The sequence below is a fragment of the Cyprinus carpio genome, chromosome B6 (assembly GCF_018340385.1).
Source record: "Cyprinus carpio isolate SPL01 chromosome B6, ASM1834038v1, whole genome shotgun sequence".
Taxonomy (NCBI): domain Eukaryota; kingdom Metazoa; phylum Chordata; class Actinopteri; order Cypriniformes; family Cyprinidae; genus Cyprinus; species Cyprinus carpio.
The window spans coordinates 14,288,022-14,313,546 of record NC_056602.1 but is presented as its reverse complement, the minus strand read 5'-3'; the positions used below and the strand labels follow the sequence as shown (position 1 = coordinate 14,313,546).

The 25,525-nt window shown below is 36.8% G+C and overlaps 1 protein-coding gene and 2 pseudogenes across 2 annotated transcripts; all 3 read left to right on the top strand.

The window, feature by feature from the left end:
* Nucleotides 1-214: 214 nt before the first annotated feature.
* LOC122137668 lies at nucleotides 215-4,992 on the top strand (annotated as a pseudogene).
* Nucleotides 4,993-8,164: 3,172 nt separating this feature from the next.
* LOC109091765 lies at nucleotides 8,165-19,450 on the top strand (annotated as a pseudogene).
* Nucleotides 19,451-21,603: 2,153 nt separating this feature from the next.
* Nucleotides 21,604-25,256, top strand: LOC109095746 (DBIRD complex subunit ZNF326-like). 2 transcript variants are annotated; one of them, XM_042725798.1, is made up of 13 exons: nucleotides 21,604-21,726; nucleotides 22,364-22,410; nucleotides 22,535-22,607; nucleotides 22,872-23,235; nucleotides 23,305-23,470; nucleotides 23,566-23,582; nucleotides 23,650-23,695; nucleotides 23,791-23,872; nucleotides 24,075-24,222; nucleotides 24,319-24,418; nucleotides 24,584-24,714; nucleotides 24,824-24,919; nucleotides 25,009-25,254. In XM_042725798.1, the coding sequence occupies exons 2-13, from the start codon at nucleotides 22,383-22,385 to the stop codon at nucleotides 25,105-25,107; spliced, it is 1,350 nt and encodes a 449-aa protein (XP_042581732.1). In that variant the 5' UTR covers nucleotides 21,604-21,726; nucleotides 22,364-22,382; the 3' UTR covers nucleotides 25,108-25,254. The 2 variants fall into 2 exon arrangements, with proteins under 2 accessions (XP_042581732.1, XP_042581733.1); XM_042725799.1 differs by having other exon boundaries at nucleotides 21,630-21,726; nucleotides 22,872-23,229; nucleotides 25,009-25,256.
* The last annotated feature ends 269 nt before the right edge of the window (nucleotides 25,257-25,525 follow it).

Here is a 25,525-nt window from a genome sequence, read left to right as displayed (position 1 = left end):
ATAATATGAAAATCGAGTATTATTTAATAATAGAAGTTTAGTAATTAGAATTTAAATTTGATAACCAAGTATGAATTCAAATTAGTTATTTTAACTGAATTTAGGACTGGTGGTGGTGCTTTTTTTTGGTCATCAGTTCAGTGTTCTTGTTAAAAAAAATGAAAAAAACTAACAATAATACTGATAAGATATTATTATTACTATTATTACTATTATACAAATTCTACTAATAAGAACAATCTAAAATGCACCAAGGATTAACAAGCTGCTGGATTCATGAAGATTAATCAGGTTGTGTGGGTTCACTCGAACTGATTTGCTGAAATCAAAACAGGAATGATAATAGGTGAGCACCAGCAAATGAGATTGTCGTTTGCGCATGTGTTCCGCCCACTACAGGAAAACCCGCCAGTTCTTAAAAGCTGAAGAATTTCAAAGGAACGCTGTTATTTGACAGGAAAATACAACAAAGAATATCGCTTACATGTAGTGCGTCAAATCTGCATGTTATGTAAGACTCTCTCGCTTGCTCTCTCTCTCTCTCTCTCTCTCTCTCTCTCACATTGCGCGAGTGAGAGAAAGCGATGGCGTGTTGTGCGCCTTCACACTAGAGTTTACGGTACGCCGAATACACAAAGACAGGTGCATTGCACATCCTTTGAGATGAACTGAAAAATATCACAGATCGCTTGATGGAGAGTGAAACTCTGAAGCGCTCAGTCAGAGTGTTTGGTGAATGAAAATATGCCTGTGCTGAACTAATACTCAACCTCCAACTCACACATTGGTGAGTGAAATGTAAGAATTTATTAGCCATATTAGACATCATTTAGTCACCCAGAGTGAAGATTTAGTCGCATATGCGAGTGATTTACTCTCAATGTAGAAGGTTGCCCAACTACTTTTATGCAAATTTCTCGAAGTAGAGGGTTGCCCAACTACATTTATGCAAATTTCTTGAAGTATGTCTTGTTTTAATTGTGTTGATATTGACTCTTCTGTCCTTTAGGTGATGCAAGACAAAATCATATGCCTTCCTCAAAGGACATTCTCGCCAAACCAGACAGAGCTGATGTGCCCACCTCCTTCCACAAATCAGGAATCGACAGTGCCTGTCCATGAGTTGAAAGGACTGAAGACAAACTTGGATATTCAGCAGTATAATTACATATAAACCAATGTGCTATGAAAAGGCGCTGCATTGGTATGCTAAGTACTTCCCTTACCTGGTTCTGATTCATACTGTCATTTTCATGGTGTGCAGCAATTTCTGGTTCAAGTTTCCTGGCTCCAGCTCTAAAATTGAGCACTTCATATCCATCCTGGGCAAGTGCTTTGACTCTCCATGGACTACGAGGGCACTGTCAGAAGTATCTGGGGAGAATCCTGAGGAGAAAGACAGCAAGAAGAACAGTGCCAGTAGGTCAAACCTTGATACTCCAATTGGCGAGGGCAACCTGGAGAAGACTCAATCTTTAAGATCCATTCCTGAAAAGATCGTTGTTGACAAGCCAGCACCAAGTGTCCTTGACAAGAAGGAAGGAGAGCAAGCCAAGGCCTTGTTTGAGAAGGTCCAAAAATTTCGCCTGCATGTGGAGGAGGGTGATATATTATACATGATGTATGTCCGTCAGACTGTTGTAAAAGTGCTCAAGTTTATCCTTATAATTGCGTACAACAGTGCTCTGGTGTCAAAGGTTAGGTTCAGTGTTACCTGTACTGAGAACATGCAGGACATGACGGGGTACCGGTACTTCTGTTGCAATCATACTATGGCCCACTTGTTCTCTAAGCTCTCCTACTGTTATTTGTGTTTTGTTGGAGTTTATGGACTTACATGCCTTTATACATCCTACTGGCTGTTCTATATCTCTCTCAAGGAATACTCTTTTGAATATGTCAGGCAAGAGACCGGAATTGACGACATCCCAGATGTAAAGAATGACTTTGCTTTCATGTTGCACATGATCGACCAGTATGATCCCCTATATTCCAAGAGATTTGCAGTGTTTCTCTCAGAGGTGAGTGAAAACAAGCTGAAACAGCTCAACCTCAACCACGAGTGGACAGCTGACAAGCTTCGGCAGAAGCTGCAGACCAACAGCAATAACAGGCTAGAACTTCAACTCTTCATGCTGTCTGGTCTCCCCGATACCATCTTTGAGGTGACAGAGCTGCAGTCTTTGAAGCTTGAGATTATTAATAATGTAACCATACCAGCAGCCATTGCCCACCTTGAGGATCTCCAGGAGCTTTCGCTTTACCAGTGCTCGCTCAAGATCCACATTGCAGCCACCGCATTCCTCAAGGAGAATTTGAAGGTGCTGCGAGTGAAGTTTGACGATGCCCGTGAACTTCCGCAGTGGATGTATGTGTTGCGGAACTTGGAAGAGCTCCATCTGATTGGCTCTTTGAATTCTGATGCATCAAAGAACGTAACCCTGGACTCTCTACGAGAGCTTAAAGCGCTGAAGACACTGACACTCAAGAGCAACTTCACCAAGATCCCTCAGTCCATTGTGGATGTGGCCAGCCATCTACAGCGACTCTGTATTTGCAATGATGGCACCAAACTGGTCATGCTAAACAACCTGAAAAAAATGGTGAACCTAACAGAACTTGAGTTGGTGCACTGTGACCTAGAACGCATACCCCACGCCATTTTCAGCCTGAGTAATCTGCAGACGTTGGATCTGAAAGAGAACAATCTACGCACCATTGAAGAGATTGTCAGCTTCCAGCACCTCCGTAAGCTGACCTGTCTGAAGCTTTGGCACAATGGCATCGCTTTTATACCCGAACACATCAAAAAGCTCAGCAGCTTGGAGCGCCTCTACTTCAGCCATAACAAGATCGAGATCCTACCTTCACACTTATTCCTGTGCAACAAACTACGCTACCTTGATCTTTCCAACAACGACATCCGTTTTATCCCACCGGAGATAGGTGTTCTCCAAAGCCTTCAGAACTTCTCTGTTAGTTGTAACAAAATCGAAAATATTCCTGATGAGCTCTTCTTCTGTAAGAAGCTGAAGACTCTGAAGCTTGGCAGAAACATGCTGTCTGTCCTCTCACCAAAGATTTCTTTCCTTGGAGTACTGACTCACTTGGAGTTAAAGGGTAATCACTTTGAGTTCTTACCAGCTGAACTCGGCTCTTGTCGCGCCTTAAAACGCAGCGGACTTGTCGTAGAAGACGCGCTGTTTGAGACGCTGCCTTCAGACATCAGGGAACAAATGCAAGCAGAGTGATGACTGCTTTAATGCCAAATATTGTAATCTGACTCCTTAACAGGCAAGGCTTCCAGGTGTTCCGTCTTGTAGTATGTATTTTTGATCTATATGGGTGAGTACTTGCAATTTCATGTTTAAAGCTAGACTTGTGCTTAATGGCATTTTAATGCTAAAAAGCAAGAGTTAGAAAAATATAGGGATGAACACATTTTAATGCCTTACATTGTATCTTATGAAAAAGCCATATGAAATGTATACATTTTAAGACTCTTTATCTTAATTTTCTAAGATATATATAATTTTTAAACCTGTAAATCATAAAAGTAGACAACTTATGACAGGGATTAATTTAGAGACAGTTTGTGTGACAGAAATTTCATTGTATGCTTTTACTGACATTTGCTCTCATAATCCATTAAGCTTTTGCAGGTCAAGTACTGTACAACATGTTTTGCACTGGAACTATTAGAATTTGCACTGGAAACTTTAACATTCCTTTTATTTTACTTTTTCTGTGTAGATAGGACTTTGCAAGGATTTGAAGTATAAATGATAGTAAAATACTTCAAGTAATCATTTATACTAGTAGTATTTGTTTATTGTTTCTTCCTGCATATTTACTCTAATAATTCTAAAGCTTTTGGAGAGTAGGTTCTGTATGCATGTGTTCTCAGGTAGACTTTACATGTTTTTTTGCATTTCTGTTTTAATGTTAAACAAGTTTGACTGCTGTTGGTAGTAGATCCTGCAGATAAAGGTAACCACATTTCAGTATACCTCTTATGTACTAGCTGTACCAACTTCAAATGTCTGAAGCATTTCTAAGCATTTTTCTGCTGTGGTTTGCTTAGTTTAAACAGTACTTAGACTCCGTTCTAAGACAGAAGGCAGATGTAGAAGGCATTTCTCTTACCTTTACTTAGCCATTAACATTTTTCTTATAAACCAACAATGTACTATAAATAGTCATTTAAATTTATTAATAATATTAGCCAACAGTATTTGTCATTTAGTCTAGCATTGTACACTATTTCTATTTTATGTAAACTGAAAGAAAACCTTTGACAGAAACAAAACTCTAAGCATATATACAAATGCATTTTAAGAAATGGATTCTTTAATATCTATAATATGCAAAAAAAAAAAATATCTCAAGGTGCACTAAGATAAATCAGGTAGACTTTAACTTTCCATAGTATTTTCTCCCAGCTGGCGATAGGTTACAAGTGTGCGTCTTGTCTCGAGGTCATGTACATGGTAATTACATCGTCTCTGATCTGATCTTGCCTTGTGGGATGTGACTCATCTGATGTACTGAGATCAGGATGTGGCCTTTTTTTTTCGGCACCATAAACAAGTGTCATTGAATCAGTGTTTCATTTATGAATTCCAAGACACTGCTAATACACATCTTTAGTCGCTTTAAGAATGTTAAAACTGAATACTTGAGCTGTTTAGATCACCAGACCTTTGTGTGTTTTGCATGTAGTCCTCTAGTAATTTTGAAGGTCAGTTCCTGGTCTGGTCTGCATGATAAAGGTTATAGTGATGTGAATATCAAAGCTTCAGTCAGTGTGGACATTTTTCTTTTAAATCTGTGCATAAAATGAAGGATATTGAATCGGTTTGCCATTTGATAAAAGTGCTGATATAATATAGTGCCACCTATGCCTTATTTTTCGGTTTTGTATCATCTTCATTCTACCAAAGTGTTTTTGATTTGTAAAACAGCATAAATAAAATGCATTTTTGTCCCTTGTGTTGAGTTCAGTTGATGTTTTGTAATTCTCAAGGGAGAGTCGTCACCCAGATGGCAGTATTGTGAAGTCAATGCAAGAGAGATGTGTTGATGTTTTGTAATTCTCAAGGGAGAGTCGTCACCCAGATGGCAGTATTGTGATGACATAAAAAATGCAACTGGAAATAAGGTTTAATTTTTTTTATTTACTCATTTTTGAGGGATTATTTATAATGGTGAAGATTATTTAAATATGTCTGGGTCATATCTGTTAAAATAATATTGAAAATTAAACGGACCCAAAAATTCACATGCAAGTACATAATTTACATATTTACTTTGTGTAACATGCCTTAAGCGGATAATTTAATTTGTATTGCATGCTTCACGCTTTTTTTTTTTTTTTTTAGTTAAATATTTTGTTTTTCAAGCAAATGCACAAAAATGCGTCCCATTCAAATTTACTTTCCTTTTATACGGTCATTAAGAGAATGATACTGATGCTGTGTAAATCACTTATAGGCCAAATATCATTCATGTGAAAGAGTTTAAATGTCTGCCGGAGCAATCCTCTGTCTGATGGAGGTATGTGGCTGTTGTCTCCCATCTCTTCTCATGTTCCAGAGCCAAGTAGGGATCAGAGAGTGTTTGTTCAGTCACATGATCAGCTGTGATGGATATGGCTACTGATAGCTGAATCATGGTCTGGTCTACAGTAAAAAACAGAAGGAAAATACTATAGCTTCAGCCACTTTCAAAGGCATGTGAAAGTGCCTGCCTTGCATGTGTTTATTTAATACAAATTTTTTGTTACATCTGAAGGTAAAATTTGGGAATTTTATCAGGGAAGGAGAAAATCTCCTCTACCTCTACCTGTACAAAACTTAAAATAAGATGAATACTAATATTTTGTTACAGTTTTGCAGTGTATAGTGGCATGTCTTCTAACTTCGATTAAAGTGGACAGCGAATGCCTTTATATAGAACATATCTTGTTTAATTACCATCCTGAAACACAACACCATGTACAGATCCAATGCTGGCAAGTACTTTCACCCTAAAATTGCGTACTACACCTATTTTGTCAACAAGATGGAGATGTTTAACTTTCATCTGATCCCTTGTCATCACTTATTATAAAAGATTCCATGTACCAAATATAGGATGACTGACTCGTTACAAATAAGAGCTTTAACAGGGGGTCCAGAACCCCTAGAGGGACCACATCGGTACTCCATGGGGAGCACCAATTATTATTATTAACTGTTTATATTTATATTAACAAATGCTGAATGCAAATAATAATAATAATAATAAAAATCTTGTTGCTACTGGATAGCATGAGTAAATTCATTGATCTGTTGTCTGTGAAAGGTTTTTGCAGGTCTGTGATTCGTGTTGCATTCAGGACAAATCAAGAAGCAAGGAAAAGTTGTATACCAGACCTCAGGCCTTTATAAACCTGACAAGCTGATGACCCAGGACAGTGTGATCTTGAAAATTTGCCCCGAGGAGAAGACTGCTCTCTGTTCAACCATGAAAAGGCAAGGTGCAGCAGCTGTCAGAGTGGAGCTGTGGATAGAGGCAAAAGGACACTTTCAAGGTTGTAATTAGAGAAATCCTTATATCTGAATGCAAAATAAATCCGTATATATTCACTGCTGTTCCACAGCCTTTCTCATACAATCTATAGAAACAGATTTAAATTGCCATTTTGAAGACAACATCACCAAAGCTAAAGCTAAGCTAGTCTTTCACAGTATTTTCTTCAGACTGGCCTATTATAGCTAAAGAGTTCAAGTGCCAAGAAATGTCCTCATGTACCCAGAATTTGCCTGCGGCACAAATTGGAATGTGGGATTCACCTTGTCACACTTTGTTTCAGTCAAACTCTGAGACTTTTGTGTTTTCTGATGTCTGTCCTTTGTCTCCCTCTGTGTGTGCAGGTGGCTAGTCACATAAAATAACCACACCAATGACCAACACAAATAAATACAAGCAAACCCACAGAAAACCTGGTTGTCCGGTGGGGTGGGGTGGGGTAGGCAAAGTCTGTTTAATCTTATTTGCAACCATATGGTCCGCTTGTAAAACATAAAGGATTTCATTTACATATAAACAAGACAGCAAGCTTGCAAAAGCATGCATGAATATGCATAACATAAGGTCAGTTTCTTCCCCATCCCCCTGTTGTTTTATGGTGTCTAGTAATAACTACACTTGTATTTGCGTATTGTTTTGATTTTTATAACAGTATAATTGTATATGTTAAGTATTACTGGTGTATGGTAGTATTTACATTTTGTATTTGTTTATTGTTTCGTTTTTAATAAAGGTTATTAGCTTAAGAATGTACTAGGCCTTAGTTAAATTAAGATATTTAAGCAACTTTTACAAAAATGCCTTAGAATAAAACATTACAGATGTGCATCTTGACACAGAACGATGGCACTGACATATTTTAAGATATGTCAGAGCAAGATATTTTCAGTTGTGACAGCTTAAACATGCATTTTAGTCTGGGAATAGCTTAAGCCTTGTCTGTGAATCCTGGGGGCATAAATATCAGGTAGAGCTCAGCCAACATTTTTTTTTTGAACTATGCATATTTAATATGTAAGATAATCACTGATGCCAGTTTGAACTATATAAAATGTAAATTATTGTAATCTGGCACAAAAATCATGATAGATTTCCTCTCTACTATTGTAATTAAATGTAGTAGCCTACCCGGATTCCTGGAAAGTGACTTAAATAGTTCAAGTGTAACAAACGGGGTTTGGTTGCTCCCGTAGTAACTTCTGAACACCGGTCAGGTGTTTCGCGCGTAAATCCTCCCCGTAAACTTTAGCCCCGCCCACAATGCACTTCCTCTATTTGACAGTACATTTCTGTTTATTGCAGACATTTCTCATTCATCATTTCATACGTATGGACATCGTGGAAGCGGTGACGTTTTTTAAAATGACAGCTTTGGTTTGAGGTATGTATGAGCCTGTAAATGTGTGTTTGTGGGGGTTTAAGGTGGCGGATATGCAGCCCAGAGAACTGGTGCAGACTGGTTGACTCTGCCGCTGTGCGCGCGGCACTGAATGTGCCATAATAATGAGACGAGCAGGGACCCTTTACATGTGCATAAAGCCCTCTCGGGTAATGATTAGTAAGTTGTCCTTTCGTACCGACACTTTTTTTCCACTTTAACACAACAATGTCTTCAGACCTCCAACGGTTTCCTGCCTGAGCGGCGTTAATTTGCACAGAAACGCGAAGACATGACAAGACACCGGATTGCGTGCATAGGCAATATTCCAGTCCGTTCCTGTAAATCGCGTTCTGCTCGCAGTTTACGCGTTATTGGTAAGCAGACCATTGTTGTATAGATGTCGTGACCCGGTATAGAAACACAATGGCGTGAATGCGCTCAAAAGGACGTCTCTCACGCGAGTGGACCGCATATTTGACTACAACAGTGTCCCCATTACGGCCAGGACAAGTGGATAAAGTGTGTTTCAGATTCTCAGGAATTAAAGTGCTGCATGGATGACGTTTGATGACGTTTATATGAGACAGTAAGTATATACGTTATGCTATGCATCCATTTCTGAAATATTACAAATAGTCGAGTAACGTTAGCTATCTTGTCTTGAGCATGCGTTTATGAATACAGTCAGAGTAGTTCAGAGCAGTCAAAGCGAGATGGGTTTGGGCGCTTTTTTGAGGAGAATGTACAAACTATATAGACTGTACAAAACAGTTGCACAAGCTAATGTATAACTAAGTGATGTGAATGTCATGTCTCTTGTAAGAAGTTACCAATTTATCCAATTTCTGGGTAATGCATATTACATAACTTGTTTCATAATATTGTGCACTGTTGCCCACCATCAAAATTTTATCCAGCAGGACTATGTTGTACTTGAGACAGCCAGTGCTTTCAAATTAAAGTGTTAATTTAAAAAAGTGTGTATTTAGGTTTGAATTTACCAGTTTCTTTTGCTGTCATTTTTGAGACATATTTGGTAATATTGGATTGGCCTGTTTATAATCAGAAGATATTTAAAATTTTTGGTTGACATTAATATTATTCTTGATTTTACTGATTTTGATTTCACTTGACTTGGCACATATGAACAGATGTTCAGTTTCAGCCTTTAATCTTCTATTTTTTTCTTCTTCTCCTTTTTCTACACACACACACACACACATACACATACACATATACATGAATTCATACATTATTACAATAACGCTTTATTTTAACTCATTGACATAAACTGTACATATACTGGGACACAAATGGTTGCCCCAACACTGAAATCTGTAACACGAAGAGACATGATTGGTTACCAGCATTGTCATTTAAATTTTCTGTTTGAGACACAGCAAATGAGAATAACAGCTGCAGCCGTGACCTAGTTATGGGGTAAAAGCCCAGACTGAGGTTAAATAAGGCCAGCTGTAATGATAATTGTGTTTTTTGTGGGTTAAGGTTGTGTTACCCAGGTGAGGTTAAAAACTGAGGTTTCTCATCGCCATAGTGAAAGACCAGAATTAATTATGCAACTCTGATTTATTTGTCAGAATCCCAGCTATTCTCTCAATGTTATATTTTCAAAAAATGTTTTGAAATAAGAAATTATTAAAGTGCCCCTATTATGCCATTTCCAATATTGCCTTTCATGCAGTGTGTAATGTGGCTGTATGTGAATGTAAATGATCATCAAAGTTGTAAAGCTGAAAGTGCACGATAAATAAAGTTATTGTATCCCAAAATAAGAATCGACTCTCTACAGCCTAAACGAGCGTTAGTAATTCCAAACCCCACTTCCGTGACGGCTACACGTCACGGGGTAACACATTTGCATAATTCCCGCATATATTCTATGTTGGCCGGCCACGAACAACTTGACCCCGCCCACAAACACATCATTCTATTGACACCTGCTTCTCTAATCTCGGGGAGTTCAACGTGGATTCACTAAATGCTTGCTGTTGAAAGATGGATCATGAAACCTCATTATTTGGACCAGCTGCTCCACTGAATCGAAACTTGTAAGTATGATAAATAATAGATGTTTAATTATCTTTTGAGCGTTCAAAATACAGAACTATTGAAGTAGGCGTATAGTTTCCGACACGTTGTACGCGGTGGACCAATCACAACAGACTGGGCCATCTTAACAATCTGTGAGTATGATGATTAATGGATATTTGTGTTTTCTATAGATGTTTATTTTAACTGCTTCGAACGAATCATTTGAGAATCGCTGAAAAATGAGGTGATATTAAATGCATATTTTGAGAAAACAAAAGCGGCTTTTGACCTTGCATGCCAGTAATCCTAATTTAGGAGACTCTCAAAAACAATATTAGGAACCGTAAAAATGGCATAATGGGGCATTTTAAGATCCTATTTCCAAATAAGCAGTTTAAATTGTAATTGTTTTGCCCTTTTTTAGGAAACAGCAGGTAATTCAGTTTCATAATTGTTTACCTCAAATTTGTCTTTAAAAGTGAACTGATTATTTTTTTGTGTAACTAACAGCTTTAGATAAAATGGCAAATCCTTTCCAAACAGGTTTTTTTTTTTAAACACTCCAACATCCTATCATTTGGATAAACAAGATGGACAGTGGTTGATATATGTCAGACTACTAAAACAGTGCAACCATATGTTTGTAAGTGCCACGGAGACTTTAGTCTTTGCTAAGTCAACTTATGAATTTTTGTTTTGATTTTATAGTATTTAATACCTTGTACCTCTTTCTACTAAAGGCAAATTAGATGTAAATACATAACACATAGAATGCTACAGAAACAGCATATAAAAAGTATAAAGAAGTGAGCCTGTGACAGACCTTTTAGTATTATTTGGTGGGGCTGTTTCTGCATTCAGAGAAAGTGTTAAAACAATTGGTACTCACTCACTGAGGGATGTCAGTTCATCATATGCATGTAAAGTGCACTGCTGTGTGGAGCATGTTGAATGATGAGAGTAGTTGAGGAAATGAACAAATACTCTTTGGATCTATACCAGTGATAAGGTAATTACCAGGAGTTGTTTGTATAAGTGTTTCCTGCAATTGAATGCTATAAATGCATGTATAATGAAAGGCACATTAGCCTGAGAGTCTGTGCTATGTCATATCCTATCATATCAAATCATATACTTTATTTATTTGTTTATTTATAGCTTGCAGTGGAATAGAAAATGCCTATTGTAGACTCTTCAAAACATTTGCAAACAAGCCTGCTTAACATCTCAGCTCTTATAGGGTTAGTGTGTGTAACCTTCTAGCTGTAGATCTTAGGAACTGATGTCTTGCAAATTATTTTGGGTAAGCAGTGGGAAAAGCAATTGTCAGACATTCTCTGATGTCTTGTTGAGTCCTACTTTACCAGTCTTTGAGCATTAAATTTATTAGGTGACTTTATTCACAGTCTTGCTGGTGGTTGTGTGCTCAGTTTCCACTTCATTTGATAGGCTTGTATTAATTTTTACTTTAAAGGAATGATTTTTCTTTTTTCACTGTAAAGTACCATCAAAGAAGTGATGAGCTCTACATACTCATATTCATACATGTAAAATTTACAGATCTACCAATAATAGATCACCCTGTTGGAATATGCAGCCAGAAATCTAGGTTTTTGAACGAATCTCTTTGCTGTCATTTAATATGCATCTGTACATAATTATGTGCCTTTTGAGAAAACACATGTGCTTTTCTAACCTCATGGCAACACACTAAGAAAGTAGTAATTGTTGTTTACAACAATCTGACTTGGCTAAATAAGCTGTTGTGTAATTGCACTAAATTAGAGACTAATTAATGCAGAGAAAGGACTTCTGCACATACGCTAGTCTTTAAAGATGTTACACACACACACACACACTATATATATATATATATATATATATATATATATATATATAATATATATATATATATAATATATATTTATATATATATATATATATATATATATAATTTTTTATTTTTACATTTATTACCCGAAATACAAAGTTTTATATATTTTTTACTTAAACATTTTCCTTATGCTTCTTTGATTTTTACACCATCTTTACAGTTGACATGTTAACATCAAAGGCAGTGTAAGATTTTACCAAAAGGTCTGCAGGACAGGTGAAGCACAAGAAAGTACTTGTGACTTGGATGGAATGTGATTGTCTTTTGAAGCAAGTCTAGACTTTGTTTTATAAGTAGATCCTAGAGGCAGTAAATTATGTGCAAAAGGCCTCATGGAAAAATTAAAAGTATTAAGTCATAGTACATGTAATCTGATAACACATTGCTTCAAGGAGAATAATGGATACATGTTACTCAAAAACATTTATGATATATAAATAACAGCTGGATTAGCCAAGTGAAATACAAGTTAATTAATCATTATGACATTCAGTCAATTGTTTCTTGACAGTGAGAAGGTCATTCAATTTTGTCTAGTGGATGTTTATTGGTAAGTCTTAGCAATGTGAAAGTTGAGCTCTACACGTCAATAGTACCCCTGCAAAATGCCTGAATATTAGAGCAGAGACTTGCAACTTGATATTAAAGACAACATTGTCTTTGGCGAGGCTCACCACTGCAGGACTATTGTCTTCATGCAGTACAGTAGGGGCCAACTACGGCTGATAATCTAATAAGAAAGTCTAATGCAGTGCTTTAGTGCCTGAGCAATGATCAAGCTCTGTGCTGTGAAAAGTGATACAGGACAGAGACACTAGGATGTCTCCCCATGCAGTGGGACCATTTGTTATCTTTAGTGGTGTATTAGGCCATTCCTTGCATTTGTACTGTACATTGATTTAATGGAATATGAGAATGTAGCAGGGAGTGTAATATTGAGGCATTTGATTTGTTTATTAGTTTGAAGAACAAGCAAAAATGAAAAGTTTTTTTATTTGATGATGTGTATTCAAAGGTGCGATAGGTTATTCTCTTCAGAAACATTTTTGTTATGATGGTTAAAAGTCTCTTCACATCCCGATAGCAATCATTAAGTTAAGTGATCTAAATATATTTAACTGTATTTATATATTCTGTGGAAGGCGTAGGACCAAGAAATGTTCGTTCCGAGCGTTTTGTTTGGCTTTCCTACTTGCCTGTCAACATATGTATTTGCATATCTCTGTGCACCCTGTTCGCGCAGACAGGATACATCATTATTAGGGCTGGGCGATATAGCTAAAAAATGTATCAACAATAAAATGTTTCATAACATTCGGTATCGATAATTATTGACATTTTTTGTAACATTTTTTAAAACAGAGTAATAGAAAAAAAGTTTACATTTAACCACTGTATTTATCAATCAACTCAATTTATTGATACAAACAACACACTTTTTTTGTTTTGTTTTAACAGTCAAACACAATATAAAAATTAAACAAATATCCAATTTCTAATGTTTTATATGCAGATTAATTAGGTTAAAATTTTGGCTTGTTTTCCAAGGCCACAGGAGGGCTCAATGAGCAAAATAATGCAGCACATTAAATTGTCGACGCAAGGAAATAATAACTGTTTATTAAAAAAAAAAAAAAAAAAAAATGTGCATTGCGTCTAAATTAACTCATATAAATCAAAAGTAATTTCATAAAATGCATAAACAATTAAGAGCAAAACAGTATCACATATTTATGCATTGCTTAATACAAAGACCTGAATCGCCCATCACACAGATTGCCATTAAAACATATGAGACACAGTGAAAAGGAATAAACCTCCACAAATTTGTGATGTGTTTTCTAAAAGTTTAAGCTGTTTTAACTTTTTCATGTGTGACACGCGAATGCAGCAGTCACATTTGTCCATCTAGAAAATGCGCTGAATATGTGTTTTGTGTGAATGGCTTGGTTTAGGTTTTAACCTAATCAAAATTTTCTATGCATTGAGCTACTATATTTCTCTAATATTTTGAATGAATAACGCAGTCATGGCCTAACGGTCAGAGTGTTGGACTTGCAAACCAAGGGTTGTGAGTTCGAGTCTCGGGCCGGCAGGAATTGTAGGTGGGGGGAGTGAATGTACAGCGCTCTCTCCACCTTCAATACCACAACTGAGGTGCCCTTGAGCAAGGCACCGAACCCCCAACTGCTCCCCGGGCGCCGCCCGTATAAATGGCTGCCCACTGCTCCGGGTGTGTGTTCATGGTGTGTGTGTGTTCACTGCTGTGTGTGTGAACTTTGGATGGGTTAAAAGCAGAGCATGAATTCCGAGTATGGGTCACCATACTTGGCTGTTATGTTACGTCACTTTCACTTTTCACTTTCACTTTTCAGCAACTGTGTGTCTCATGGGCTAGGCTAACAAAACATTAAACTACAACATCACTTACATCATCATCACCGCATCTCGTGCTCCACTGATGACGCTTCCTGACGCACAGCTAGCATTCGATTGTACTATTTTTGCATTCAAATGCAAATGATTATTTTAAATTCGACTAATATAATTTTTTTTATTTACAATCTCCTCATCACTGGCAGGCACAGCACTCATGTTCGTGTTTGTGTGTGCTGTCTGTGTCACTCATAGCACGTGGCAATATCGTGCACTATATCAAACATTTTTTATATCGTTATCAAAGAAGGTGCACTGTCGGTAAATATCTATACCATTTTATCGCTCAGGCCTAGTCATTAGCATGTTCACGTACGCTTTGCAGACAGATTGGATCCTTCACTTACGCTGTGCAGACTGAGCCGGAATGGCAGGCAAACTTTAGTACTTTTACTTAATTTATTATGTGGTTTTTTAGTCGGTTAATAACACGTGATTGTAGTAATGTTGTCTCTGGTCATCTAGTCTGTGTGTGCGTTCATGCACTCAGGGGGCATGGCTTTGGATGTCACTGAGGGTGGGACGTACGCTTTCAGTGATATCAGGCTAAAGTTAACATTTTCCAAGATCTCCTACTGCACCTATAAGTCATTGTAAGAATAACATTTCTTATGCATTTTTTATATATGTATATACTTGTGATATAATGTATTAAAACACACACACACACACACACACACATATATATTAGAGCTGTCAATTGATTAATTGTGATTAATCGCATTCAAAATAAAATTTTTTGTTTGCATAATATATGTGTGTGTTCTGTGTATATTTATAACTATTTATAAATACACACACATACAGTATATAAATAAATAAATATATAAAAATATTATTATTTATTCTTTATATTTTTTTCTGAAATATATACATGCGTGTGTATGTATATATACATAATAAATATACACAGTTTTTCACATGTGTACACTTCATGATAATACTACAACACTTATTAAATTGAAAATTAAAGATACTAAATTGAAAAAGATAAGTTTAGTTGGATTAATTAGTTTTTCAAAGTTATATGAAATCAACATTAATAGAGAGTAAACATGTTTTTTTTTTTTTTTTAAGATTTGTCCTTTTCTCAGACACTCTTATTTGTCATTGATAATACTATATACTAAATACTTGTTTTTGTTTTTATGTCTTCATGTAGGAATGTTTACCCTCACAGAAGTTGCCTCTCTAAATGACATCCAGCCAACTTATCGGATACTGAAACCATGGTGGGACGTCTTTATGGATTACCTGGGTGTGGTCATGCTAATGCTGGCCATATTTGCCGGGACCATGCAGTTAACCAAAGATCAGGTGGTTTGCCTTCCTGTTCTGGAATCGTTGGAGGACCAAAACCCTGTGGCCACAGAAAGGCCACCAGAGAAAGCTCTTGGCTCAGGGAAAGGAGGAGGCCATGTGACCTTGGCGGCTGCACCTTTAGCAAGCAAAGAACAAACCGACAGTGTTGTCCAACACTTCCCACAGTCGTCTTCTGTCAAGCAACCTCAGCCTACGGGTTTACGAACAAATCTGGATTTTCAGCAGTATGTCTTTGTTAATCAGATGTGCTACCATGTTGCCCTCCCATGGTATTCAAAATACTTTCCATATCTAGCTCTCATTCACACTATTGTTCTCATGGTAAGCAGTAACTTTTGGTTCAAGTATCCAAAGACCAGTTCCAAAATTGAGCATTTTGTGTCTATTTTGGGCAAGTGTTTTGAGTCCCCTTGGACGACCAAGGCATTGTCTGAGACAGCCTGTGAAGACTCTGAAGAGAATAAGCAGAGATTGACTGGAGCCTCTACATTACCAAAGCACCTTTCAACCAGCAGTGAGGAAGGAAGTCCAAATCAGTCCACACCCATGCTCGCAAAATCTAGCATTAAGTTTTCTGCAGAGAAGCCAGTCATTGAGGTTCCAAGTATGACTATACTTGATAAGAAAGATGGAGAGCAAGCTAAAGCACTTTTTGAGAAAGTGAGGAAGTTCCGCACACATGTTGAAGACAGCGACATGATCTACAAATTCTATGTAGCTCAAACTATAATAAAAACTGTCAAATTCATTCTGATTCTGTGCTACACCATGACCTTTGTCACGTCCATTAAATTCGACCATGATTGTGAGCCTGAAATTAAGCATTTAACTGGATACGCAAAATTTAAATGCACCCATAACATGGCTTTTATGTTGAAAAAACTTCTCGTTAGCTACATTGTTCTCATTGTGGCTTGGTTTGCATTTACACTCTCTTTTGGCTGTTTAGACGGCCTCTTAAAGAGTACTCTTTTGAGAAAGTTCGAGAAGAAAGCAGTTTTAGTGATATCCCAGATGTGAAGAATGACTTTGCTTTCCTTCTACACATGGTGGACCAGTATGACCAATTGTACTCGAAACGTTTCGGTGTCTTTCTCTCAGAGGTAAGTGAGAACAAACTGCGGGAAATCAGCTTAAACCACGAGTGGACCTTTGAGAAACTACGCCAACACGTGACTCGCAATGCGCAGGACAAGCTTGAACTGCATCTTTTTATGCTCTCGGGTGTTCCTGATGCGGTCTTTGACCTCACTGATTTAGAGGTCCTGAAACTAGAACTCATCCCAGAGGCACGTATCACAGCGAAAATCTCCCAGATGATCAACCTTCACGAGTTGCACTTTTACCACTGCCCCGCCAAAGTCGAACAGACTGCATTCAGTTTCCTCCGCGATCACCTCCGGTGCCTTCATGTCAAGTTTACGGACGTAGGAGAGATACCCACTTGGGTTTACATGTTGAAGAACTTGAGAGAGCTCTACTTGGTGGGAAACTTGAACTCCGAGAATAACAAAATGATATGATTAGATTCCCTCAGGGACTTGAGGCATCTAAAGATCCTACATCTGAAGAGCAACCTTACCAAGATTCCGACTAATATTACGGACTTATCACCCCATCTGATCAAACTTGTGGTTCACAATGATGGTACTAAACTCTTCGTGTTGAACAGTTTAAAAAAGATGATCAATCTTGCTGAACTGGAGCTGCACAATTGTGAACTGGAGCGGATACCGCATGCAATTTTTAGTTTGACCAACCTGCAGGAGTTGGACTTGAAATCAAACAATATCCGTACCATTGAAGAGGTCATCAGCTTCCAGCACCTCAAACGGCTTAACTGCCTCAAACTGTGGCATAATAAAATCATTTCCATTCCATTGTCCATAAGTCTCGTAAAAAACCTAGAGTTCCTCTATCTGTCACATAACAAACTAGAGACCTTGCCTATCACTCTGTTCAATCTTCTAAAACTGAGATACCTGGATGTTAGCCACAACTCCATCGTAGTGATTCCTCCAGAGGTGGGGTTTTTCTCCAGAATCTACAGCACTTTGCCATCACAGGAAACAAGGTGGAAGTGGTACCCAAGCAGCTGTTCAAATGCACAAAGTTGCGTAGCCTATCCCTTGGGCACAATTGCATCTCGTCACTGCCAGAGAAAATCGGGCAGTCGCTGCAGCTGACTCATCTTGAGCTGAAGGGGAACTGCCTGGATCGCCTGCCCGCGCAGCTTGGCCAGTGCCGACTCTTGCGCCGAAATGGCCTCATTGTGGAAGACCACCTTTTTGATACACTGCCCCTAGAGGTCAAAGAGAGCATAAGTCAGGAAACCAGTGCTAATTTTGCTAACGGAGTGTGAGTGTGGATCAGAAAAAACCTGGCAAGATGGTTTTCTGAGTGAACGGAATCAGAGTGTGCAAAAGGCAGTGCTCACTACTTCTGTTTGTTTGTTTGTTTTTCTTTTATTAAAACTGTGGACTGTGGGCATGAATGGATGTTCTATGTGTAAGGAATGAGTCCAGTATCAAAACTTATGTTAACATTTAATGTCATTTTTTTGCACAGGCCAAAACAAATTGCCGGCAAGCCAATATAAACGTTTGTGAATCTGAACTATGCTCAGTGCACAGAATTCTTGAGAATTATTCAAATGTTTGAGATTATTATGCCTGTCTGCATGGGTTTTTGTTCTTTTAAAAAGTTTTTGTTTGTTTTTATCATTTGCCCATGTTACAGTGACAGTATAATACAGATCACTTTTGTTTTCTGTTCATTTCAGTCGCATTCATGCTAACATTTTCACCAGCTGTTATCCGCACAGTCTGCATCACATGCATTGTGTATTGTGGTGCCATTAATGATTGTATTTGTTTGGGAGAACCCAGAACAACTGACATTTTATTATAAAGTTAATCACAACTACTGTACTCGACTATAAGTGGTAAAAGTAAAAAGTGGAAAAGTCTCCCCGGAATTGGGTTTAGATAAAAGTGCACTAAAGTAATTTAAGTTGTGCTCTGAAGTGTTTAAGAAACTGAATGTTAGCGTTGATACAAAGTTATATCTGTACAAGATTCAATCAAACAGTACATTTTATACCTCCGTTACTTTTTTAATGGAACTGTCCACCTATTCAATGTCTATTAACCAAAATACTTGGAACTGAATAACAATGTTTGTTGATGCAGTGCGATGCACAAGATACCTTTAGTCTGTGCAAGTTTTAAGTTTTGGGAATAAAATAGCCTTTTTCTTTTAACATCATCTTTTCATGTGGGTTACAGAAGTAATGCATAAGTTATGTTGACCTCATTTGACTTGTGCATGTTTTGTATATAACACCATATGATGGGACAGACCTGTAATGTGTATACACTGCATGGTCCTTAATGCTCAAAACCTCCAGTAGACATGTATTGGAAAATTGCCCTGATATATATATATTCTAACATCATATGTTAGCCTGTAACTGTGTATGATTACCATCTGTTTTACTGTTAGCCCTTACTGGCTAGTAAAAGTAATGAAAATGCTTGCATTGTGTATCACTGTTTTAAGTTACCTTGCTCTGTCTGCGCTGTGCATGCCCATGCAGTCAGCGTTTGAGGCAAACGCACAAAAAAAGTGACTTGCCAGATGTTAAGTATCGATATTCATGCCAGTGCTGGAATAACGTGTTAGATGTCCCTAACCTGAACATTTGTTGTTTCATTTTTCTTGACAAAGTAACATATCTGTCATAAATGAATAAAACATGGTCAAGATTTAATAGTTGTTTTATAGTTGAATAAAAAATAAAGAATATTATCATTTACTTATCCTAATGTCATTCCAGACATCTAGACAACCTGTATGAAAGAATGAAAGTTGGCTTTTAGACTTTTTAATTTCATTTTTAATTTTATTTTAATTTTTGTAATTTATTTTATGTGTGTTATGTTCTACAGAAGGAAGTCATACATGTTTGAAATAACATTAGGGTGAGTAAATGAAGACAGAATTGAAATTTGGTAAACTATCCCTTTTAAGGTAGCATGCTATAATAGCATAAATGGTTTCACTGTTTCACCCTAAAACTCTAACCATTTCTTTATTTTATTTTAAGCCAGTCATTTGTATGAAGAGGAAGTGCAACTGTACTCTTGAAAAGTAAAGGGTATCCATAATATTTAGCCGCTTTAATTAATTATTGACAGATTAAGTGGTGTTTGCTTCAAAGCATTCAATTGTTTATGAAAGTTTTCAATAGATTGGATGGTGTTTAATTTACCTGGTGTGTACATGGATTGCAGGGTTAACAGTAATTGAATAATTTGGATAATGTCCATTGTATTTTTGATTTTTTTTTTTCGTTTATTAAAAGCAATTTAATTTTGAACAAATTTTTGTTTTTGACCTATTTGCATTTCATTGATTATACTTCCCACACTGTGTTATATTTGTCCTACTGAAATGCTGCAGGGTCTGACCTGTAACTGGTATATTTGTGACCCCTCAAGAATCTTGATGTCGTGCCAGATGAGGCTTGAAAATCATTTTTGATACATGTGTGACAATACAATAATTATAACCACATATGAATCTAAAGATGGGTTTCAATGTTTTGAGTGACTTTAAATTAGATTACTATATAGGTTTTGTACAATGAAACTATTTGTTGGTTCTGTTTGATGTTTGGAATGAGCGTTTGTTTGTTCATTTATTAATTTATGTTCCATTTCTATACTAATAGTTTTACTAGGATGTACCTGATTTGAAATGATTCCACCATTTAAAAAAAATAAAAAATACATTGTGTTATTCAGGTACATAAAACACGTATTGTTCATTCCGACTGAGTACTTATTTCCAGAATAAAGGAAATGTGTTTTATTTTTCAGCAAGCTACTTTAAGGTGTATTGCTCTTCCGCCCTGAATGTAGCCTGATGCTGCATCCCTTCATGGTTTAGCCTTTCTGGTTTTGATGGAAAGGAGAATGAATTTAGTTTGCTTTGCTCCTAATCACATGTTTTGTTTGAAAGGATGTTAAACTTGCGATTTTAAAATAAAATAAATACATTGAAAATATATATCGGTGTCTGTGTTGTTTGAAATGTTACATTTTTCTTTACAGTAGTGGTTCTTAATTCTGTCCTAGGGACCCCAGCTTTGCACATTTTGTATGTCTCCCTGCAATACAGCATAAGGAACTAAAAGCTAACCTAAATATTGAGGAAGTAAAATAATTTAAGAGAGTAATAGTGCAATATAATTTTTAATATGTACAGAGATATACTAGTATATATATATTTTTTCAAAATAAGACCCTTTAATAAATCAAATCTCAATATTAAAATATACCGAAACAATTTTCGCCACGAAATGTCCTGCTAGTTCAGTGGAATCCTTTCACAGTGGTTTAGGTTTAGTGAAGTACAATATAACGTCTTGAAAGTGTTACAAATATTATTTTGCTGCTCTAAATGAATCAATGAATGACAATCTGATACCCCAAAGGTGTGAAGTTTAGTTGTCTCTAAGTCGTTATGTACCATAAATTAGCATTAATAATTCTCATTGAACTATTCAATGTGAATATTTATTGTATAAAGGATATTGCTACTCTCTGACAGGTGTTCACTGTTCAACTGAAGATGCTGATGCTAAAAAAAGATGCGTCATTGTCACGTGGTACCAGTAACCCTTTCACAGCGCTGATTAGGACAGACCAAACACAGCTGTTTCTGATTACTAGAAAAGTCGTGTATTTAATCATTTAGTTTAGATTCATTTCATTGTAAGGCTGTATCAATCCGATTATATATGCCTATTTTATAGTACAAATGCCCTCTTCTTCAAAACCACAAAATATTTGAATGGGGGCTCAGTGTAAGTTTGGTTTGTGAAACACTAGCGGCCTCTGGAGGAAGACAACTTTCATTAGGAAATGGTTATGAAGTAGCAGAATTGTTGTCGCAAACCAGCTCTAAAGTTTTCCTGACCCCGTTGTTTAGTTTGTTTCTAGCGGGAAATGACCCCTGCTTTAATTAAACGCGGTAGGACTGATTGACTCTCGTTTATGTGGTAAGTGAGGATTCCTTTATGTTGCTTTTAGAAATAAGGTCACTTTGTCGAAAAAGAATCGGTGAAACGGAAAAATAATGAGGACTGAGTTCAGTGTTTATAATTCCTTGCAAAGGCATTTAGACTTTTGTTTAGTTAATCGCTAAATGTTATGTTTTTGGTTTGCATAAATGTGCATAATACTACTAATACTAAAATAAAATAAAAAGAAATAAAAGGTTTTAAATGACGATGCCAGATAATGTAACATTTCCCACTCCACAAAACACACATTTTTTGGTTAAATAAAAGTAAGAATTGATGGTGCAAAATGGATGTAAATTCATCAAGGTGATCTGTTTCAATCTGACAAGTAAATCTTGAATAGAGTTTCCAAACACAAGGGCAAAATGAACACTGGAGAGGCCCATTCGCTTATGTGTCACTGTTTGTGCTGTCTACAAGTGTTTTATGACAAACCCTATTATATTATTTCATCTCCCATTTATGGCATGACATTTTTTGTAAAATAAATTGTCTCCTATTAACCTTTATAGAAGTTTACCCTGCCTGATTTAATCAAAGACTATAGAATACCTTAATGGGACTTTGGTTTAATCAAGGCTTTAATTATGACATAATACAATCTGTTTTTAAGGACTTAGTATAAGGATGAAATGTTCCCATCATCAGCTGACAATTCAGGTAATTTAATCCTCACTCTTATATAGCTACAATGTTATATTCTTCTGTTTGTACTTGTTGTTTCTGAATGAGGTACATTCTCATAGCATTCTCAAATAATCACTTTCACTTGTCAAATGGCCAGGGAAATGCTACAGTCAGCCATTATTTGGATCGTTTGCATCCTCTGAGTCCTTGGAGACCAAAGGCTCTGACAGGTAAGAATTGTCAGAGGATCTTCACTGTGCTTTTTTGAGGAGGCAACAGGAACGGCTCTCCTATATAAAATGAAAAAAAATATATATTTTAAAAGAAATTTGTTTGGTAACACTAAAAAAAAACCGTATATAAATAAAAAAAATAAATTAAGATTTTTAAATATGTATTTTTAATTATATAAATTATATTATATAAGTTATATACGTTAATGAAAAAAAATATTCAGTCTTACTGTGAAGTGCTACTATTAATTTTTTCATCAGATATGGTGCCTATGAATCTTTCGGACTTGGGTCCTTGAACACTGAAGATGCTGAAAGCGTTTTTGATAATTCTAATAAAGATTACAGTGACACCTGTTCATCCACTTGGGGAGCAGACGTCTTGTCAAACTGGGACAGGCCCCTAGTCATGTCTTCCCAAAGGTCCAGGTCTCCGTTTTTGGACAGCGGCAGAGAGAGTCAGTACTCAACATCCAACCTCTCCGATTCCTCCAGCCTGTACTCTCCTTCACACTCTCGGCCAACGCCGATTGGCTCACGGGGCAGAGACATGCACCCATACGTGCAAAGAAACTACAGCGGAAGAGGTGCTGTTGTACCTGAGGCCAAAGGACAAGATGTAGGGGTACGTCTGGTGTCTAGTTTATTTATTGAGCAAAAGCAATGACTTTCATCTATCTCATCTCTTCCACAGTGCTCTAGTCAGAACCCGTCTATTTGCATAGAGAGATACTACTCAAAATCAGCTGCTTTGGTGTTTCGAGGGACCAAGAGGAAGATGATGGAACCAGTACCTCCTTGCAAGAAGGTTAAAAAAAAGAGGATAGTAAGAGCAACTCCCAGCATAATCAGCATTGTGGGTACGTGATGCGCTGCTTTGATAGACCAAACATGATTTAAAATTGTTAAATTGTTGCACTTTCTTTACTTAATGCTTTTTTTGTTCTTTTTTTAGGACCACACATTTCAAAGGTAAGAATTCACAATCAAAGATGCCTCAAAATCAGTCCTGTGATACTAGAGCTTGTCTTTTCTACAGGACAGTTGTATTTCTTCCGAAACCAAGGAAATAAATAAAGAGCATGGTATGGCTTTTATATTCTATTGTTTATTAAATTGGAAAAAAAGTTGTATCTCACAGCATAATTCATTGTAAGCATGGTTTATTATTTGAGTGCAGAGCTTGGTAAGAAAGTTCGAGCCAGAGAGAAGCGCAGAAGACGACGAGAGAAGAATCATGAAAAATATGGAGATAAGCACAGGTGAACACTGAAATTTCAACTGACACATCGCTTGTCTAGATTGATTTGCTGGATATTCATTTATTATTTAAATCTACTGTATATATATATTATTTAAGGGCAGAACTTGATAACTTCTGCTGTATTCCTTTTAGAAGCAGAGAAATGTTAACTTGTGAAATGTAAAAAGGCCAAAGAATTTAAATTTGTACAAAATTTTTAGGTGGGCTTTTACATGTGCTTTTTGTAAATTCCACACATTTGAAGACAAAGACATTGAGAAACACTTTGGAAGCACGTATCACACAGAGACTCTTGACTATATACGACGGCAAGCCAAATTGGATGACAAGGTCATCAGTTTTTTGCATGTAAGCCTTTTTAAATATTTTTTTTTTCTTGATGCTTTAGTCTGGATTTTTATTCTATTTGTTGATTTGCATTTACCCCATTCTAATATTGCACAGGATTGCATGGTTCACAAGTTTCATAAAACTGCCTCTACCCTACACAAACTTAAGTTTTCCTGTGGACGAAGCAAAGATGAATGGGCAAAGATAATGGAAGGTATGATTCTGCATAAGCCAACATCACATAAATATGCATAATATGATGAATCAATACACTGATGTACAAGTGTATTTTTTTTAACACTTGATGCTTTGAGGGTTTTATCATCTTGCATGCTGCAAAGACAAATACTGAGACTACTTAAACTTCTTGTTCTTAAAGGTGTGACAGAAGAGGACTACATGAGAAGGATGGAGGTGGTTTACTGTGCTGCATGTGACATTCACATTCCTGTGGTTTTCAGCTCTGTACAGCAACATCTTCATTCACTCACTCACATCAAGAGCAAAGTGGTAACATGACTCTCTCCTCACTTCTCTAAATATCATGAACCGTCGTTTTCATCTTACATATGGCCTTTTTCTCATTTTGCTTGTATGTCTTGTTCCCCCCCCCTCAAAGGCTTATACGGAGCAGTTAAAAAGAGACAGCGTGGTCACAGCTAAAGCAATAATAAATAATGATAATGTGAAGGTGCGCTATGAGAAGTACATGAAGGTAATGACATTTGTGGCATATTGGAACACATGTAGAAAATAAGTTTTTTTTTTAAACAATATTTAATGGGATATCTTTTTGTTTTACAGGGAGAGGACCCATTTGCAATCGATGCCAGTGACACAAGTTCTGATTCTCAGGATCCTGAGAAATCTGATGAGGAAGACGAAGAAAATAGTGACTCATAATAATGGACAAAGGAGTATTAAATGGAGAAAAAGAAGCAAGAGGAAAGGACTCTTTCTACTGTACTTTCTTGTTCTATAACTTCAAATTCATTCACATGACCTTGCAACACAAAAGGCCTTCACATTGATCCACACAAGTGTAGGCTAGTTTTCATCTGATAAAGTGTAGGCATTTTCCTCCTTTTTTTTTTATTGTTGTATTCACAGTGCAGCCTGAGATGAATTCTGTCTACTAGGGCCATGTTGTACTGTGTTTTTGAGTATCTACTTGTACTAACAATATTTAGTCACTGTTCTGAACGTTAAACTTTACAGCTTTATATTTATATGCAGATGTTACATTTTGTTCCCTTTAATATTGGGGATTGGAAATTTGCCTTTTCACTGTTTGCTTTGAGATGAGATGGTGTGTTGACCA

Excerpts from the sequence above, each read along its gene's own strand:
- LOC109095746 (XM_042725798.1), top strand. The coding sequence starts at position 22,383 with ATGTTCCCATCATCAGCTGACAATTCAG. Across the intron at positions 24,223-24,318 it reads AGGTCATCAGTTTTTTGCAT|GATTGCATGGTTCACAAGTT; the intron begins GTAAGCCTTTTT and ends AATATTGCACAG. Across the intron at positions 24,715-24,823 it reads CTCACATCAAGAGCAAAGTG|GCTTATACGGAGCAGTTAAA; the intron begins GTAACATGACTC and ends CCCCCCTCAAAG.